Genomic DNA, 2,841 nt, shown 5'->3' on the forward strand with positions numbered 1-2,841 from the left:
TTCTACACATAAATCAAAGAAGCATTGTGGAATAGTGGCATTTTGTTAATGGCTAAAATGTTCTTAGTGAAAGGGTTGCCGCAAAACCGGCAAACTCAGAGCGGTCTCTGAAAGTGAATAGGAGCATAGCGGCATCATCCAAGCCAAACACGTCTCCTTAGTCAAGGGTCTTCTCGCGCAAATAAGATCAAAAACATAACAACTGATTTCGCTTAATGCATGTCACCCGCCCGCTCTCAATACAGCAAGTGACTCTCTCTCACAAGACAGAGAAAGATTATCGATTCATCCAATCCAATCCAATTTGATCAGAAGTGAGTTCATTGTTGTTGTATAGCGAAACCTTTCCTTGACAAAACCATTCTCAGCTAATAGAAGCCGAGCTATCTATCCAGATCAGGGTTGAACGAAGCGAATGGAAAAGCCAAAGAAAACATAAATCCATTGCGATTAGAAACCAGTGACTCTACAGCCAGGGCTCGATGGCGATGTAAGATAGAAAGAAAGGGGAGTTAGGGCTTCGGTTTCCTCTATAGCCAGTTTCAATTCCAAATCATTTGCCGACATGCGGACTCACTTCTCTTTTATGGGATGACTTTTATTATCCAAGTTGTCTATTTACGTGGGTGAATCAAGTACAACAAATCAGGTCAGAGCTTGTGGTAGAAGATTGGGCTCTGCTACGCAGATCCACTCAACTAGGAAAGAAGTACGCATTGCTGACTGACTGTTTGAACGATCCTAGTTACTAGTAGCTAATCAAGTCAGAGTAGGGTGGCCGAGAAGCTTCTTTCCAGTGCCCCCAAAAGCAAAGCACAGACTCTACTCACCCACGCGTTTTCCACCTACGGAGGGAGAAATCATCAAAATATCCTCATCCCCTGAAAGGGAACCCGAAAACAGGACGAGAGTGGATAGGGTGACTAAGGAGGCCGTAAAAATTACTAGTGCATTTTTGAAAGATAAGATTACAAAAAGGCGAGAGCAGCATAATTGTTAGTTAGGGGTAAGAGGGGACAGGCCCGTATAGAAAGTCAATCCTTCTTTTTCCGATATGCCGCTCCGCAAGCAAGGAGTGCCACGCACGAGCGGAGCGAAAACTAAGCAAGGGGAATTCCGTCATTCCATGGAAAGCATGCGAAATCCTTTGATTGTTTATAGAATCAAAATAACTATATAGTCTTTCTTGTTCCACTTGCAAGGCAAGGAAAATAAAATGTCAGTTTCGTTATTACAACCTTATTTTTTTATGTCAAAGACAAAAAGCTACGCACAAATTCTCATTGGATCTCGGTTGTTCTTAACAGCGATGGCTATTCATTTAAGTCTTCGGGTATCACCACCAGATCTTCAACAAGGTGGAAATTCTCGTATTTCGTATGTACATGTTCCTGCGGCTCGGATGAGTATAGTTATTTATATCGCGACAACTATAAACAGTTCCTTGTTCCCATTAACAAAACATCCCCTTTTTCTTCGCTCTTCCGGAACCGGTACAGAAATTGGTGCTTTTTCTACTTTGTTTACGTTAGTGACTGGGGGGTTTCGGGGAAGGCCTATGTGGGGTACCTTTGGGGTGTGGGATGCTCGTTTAAATTCTATATTCATCTTGTTCCTTATTTACTTGGGTGCACCGTGTTTTCAAAAGCTTCCTGTCGAACCGGCTCCTATTTCAATCTGTGCTGGACCGATCGATATACCAATAATAAAGTCTCCAGTCAACTGGTGGAATACATCGCATCAACCTGGGAGCATTAGCCAATCTGGTACATCAATACATGTTCCTATGCCCATTCCAATCTTGTCTAACTTTTCTAACTTTGCCTTCTCTACCCATATCTTGTTCGTTCTGGAAACACGTCTTCCTATTCCATCTTTTCCCGAATCTCCCTTAACGGAAGAAATAGAAGCTCGAGAAGGAATACCACTAAAAACCTAGTTCGCTCTCAAATAAAAACCTAGTTCACTTGCTAAAGCATCCATGGCTGAATGGTGAAAGCGCCCACCAACCTAGAAAGGCAAAATGGGTCAAAAAGTAGGTTCGATTCCTGCCGGATGCACTACCTCTTAAAGGCAGAAACAGAGGAGGGAAAGAAGGTAGTATAGGGAACTTGCTTTTGGATTCTTATCGAAAGTGAATCCCTCTAACACTTCTGTTAGTGTTTTATGAGAAAATCTTTTATAGACACAACAAGTGTGAAAATCCTTAGTCACTAGGCAAGAAAGCTCGATGGGAACAAAAAGGATACAATTAGTTCAGAATCAAAAAAATGTACAATTTCAAAGGAAAGAAGGAATGGCAAGTTTCCCTCCATTGAACATCAATCAATCTAGAAATAGGTAAAGGAAGGCATATCACAGGGGTATTTTTCTTTTTTCTATTCACTTCCGTGGGGTTCTAAATTGAAAACATGAACACAAACAAAATCGTATTGAAATTACATAAAAAAAGAAAAGGGAGGAGTAGCTCTTGGTTTAAAGAAAAGGGAGGAGATGGATCGAATTCAGTCTTTTCCCTTTGTTTGATGATCTTCAACACATCTATTTGAATTCCCTGCGAGTGAAGGATTTCTCGTATGGAGAAAAACCTCTTGAGCGCTATCTGTTCTTATTTTTGTATTTCAAATATGGGACCTGCCTTTTTAATGGGACATCCCGGCAATAGGCCTACTCATGCATGTGGCCAAGTACTCGACCAATCCTTGGAGCGAAGGGATGAACGAATTCTCGAGGTCTGGTTCATTGAGGTCAGCATCACAAGAAAACTTTAGCACTTCCATTCGATATTGGATGGAGTATGGCTGGAAGGTCAGCCTAGCTAGTCTTGTCAATCGGCCCTGA

General features: G+C 41.8%; 1 protein-coding gene across 1 annotated transcript; it reads left to right on the top strand.

Moving 5' to 3' along the window:
- Positions 1–876: 876 nt before the first annotated feature.
- LOC123101882 (putative cytochrome c biosynthesis ccmC-like mitochondrial protein) lies at positions 877–1,962 on the top strand. The gene has a single exon (XM_044523149.1). It carries the CDS (start codon positions 1,217–1,219, stop codon positions 1,937–1,939), a length of 723 nt encoding a protein of 240 aa, XP_044379084.1. The 5' UTR covers positions 877–1,216; the 3' UTR covers positions 1,940–1,962.
- The last annotated feature ends 879 nt before the right edge of the window (positions 1,963–2,841 follow it).

The sequence above is a fragment of the Triticum aestivum genome, chromosome 1A (assembly GCF_018294505.1).
Source record: "Triticum aestivum cultivar Chinese Spring chromosome 1A, IWGSC CS RefSeq v2.1, whole genome shotgun sequence".
Classification (NCBI taxonomy): domain Eukaryota; kingdom Viridiplantae; phylum Streptophyta; class Magnoliopsida; order Poales; family Poaceae; genus Triticum; species Triticum aestivum.